The 814-nt window shown below is 62.0% G+C and overlaps 1 protein-coding gene across 1 annotated transcript; it reads right to left on the minus strand.

The window, feature by feature from the left end:
* Window positions 1-226: 226 nt before the first annotated feature.
* Window positions 227-745, minus strand: LOC104295612 (polycomb group RING finger protein 1; the record flags this gene model as incomplete). The annotated part of the gene is made up of 2 exons (XM_009895382.1): window positions 628-745; window positions 227-379 (listed from the first exon to the last, which is right to left on the minus strand). Coding segments are annotated over exons 1-2 (271 nt in total), but the record flags the coding sequence as incomplete, so codon positions are not given.
* Between the last annotated feature and the right edge of the window lie 69 nt (window positions 746-814).

The following is an 814-nucleotide window of genomic DNA, read 5'->3' on the forward strand; positions in this document are numbered from 1 at the left end:
CCCCATCTCCCCAGTCAGGCTGGAACAATCCACCACATATGCAGTCAGAAGCATTTTGAAGACCCTGATCCACAGACAGTCTCCCACACCCAGCAAGAAAGCACCTCCAAAAAATGTCCCATTCCTCCCCTGCCCTGGGCTCTTCCCTGCACAGCTCCTCCCCAGCCTCCACAGGACACCTGCACCAGTGACACCAGATCCTGTTCCCTCCCCCAAGGACACTCACTCTCCTGCAGGCCGGGCACCAGCTTGTAGACGATGTCCTGCATGACGCGGTCCAGCTTGAGGTTGAGCAGCGGCTGCGTCTCGTGGATCTTGGTGTTGCACATGGGGCAGTACTTGCTGGTCTGCAGGTACTTGACGATGCAGCTCTTGCAGACTGAGGCCAGAGGGAGAGGGTGTCAGGGGGCTGGGGCGGTGGCGCAGCCCCACACCCCCAGACACCCAGCCTTGACCAGCAGGACATGTTCCCCCTTGGCCCCCCCAGGCAGGAGCCACAGTCCTGGGGCAGCGCTGGACATGCCAGGGCAGGGGAGGCTCTGCCGACCCCATCCCAGGTGGGACCCCACAAGACCTTGCCACCACCAGAGCCACGCAGGCAGCTGCCACTGCCACATAGGGACTCACACGTGTGCAGGCACTCGGTGATGGTGGTGGCGTCGATGAAGTACCCGGCACACAGGCAGCACACGATGTGCTCGTTCAGCTCCTTCATCTTCACCTTCACCTCCTCCTGTAGAGACATGCCACCGTCACCTGGTCCCTGCCCACTAGGCTGGCACCCTGCAAAGCACCCTACACCACCTGGCCCCAC

Source organism: Charadrius vociferus, unplaced genomic scaffold (assembly GCF_000708025.1).
Source record: "Charadrius vociferus isolate BGI_N301 unplaced genomic scaffold, ASM70802v2 scaffold1621, whole genome shotgun sequence".
Classification (NCBI taxonomy): Eukaryota; Metazoa; Chordata; class Aves; order Charadriiformes; family Charadriidae; genus Charadrius; species Charadrius vociferus.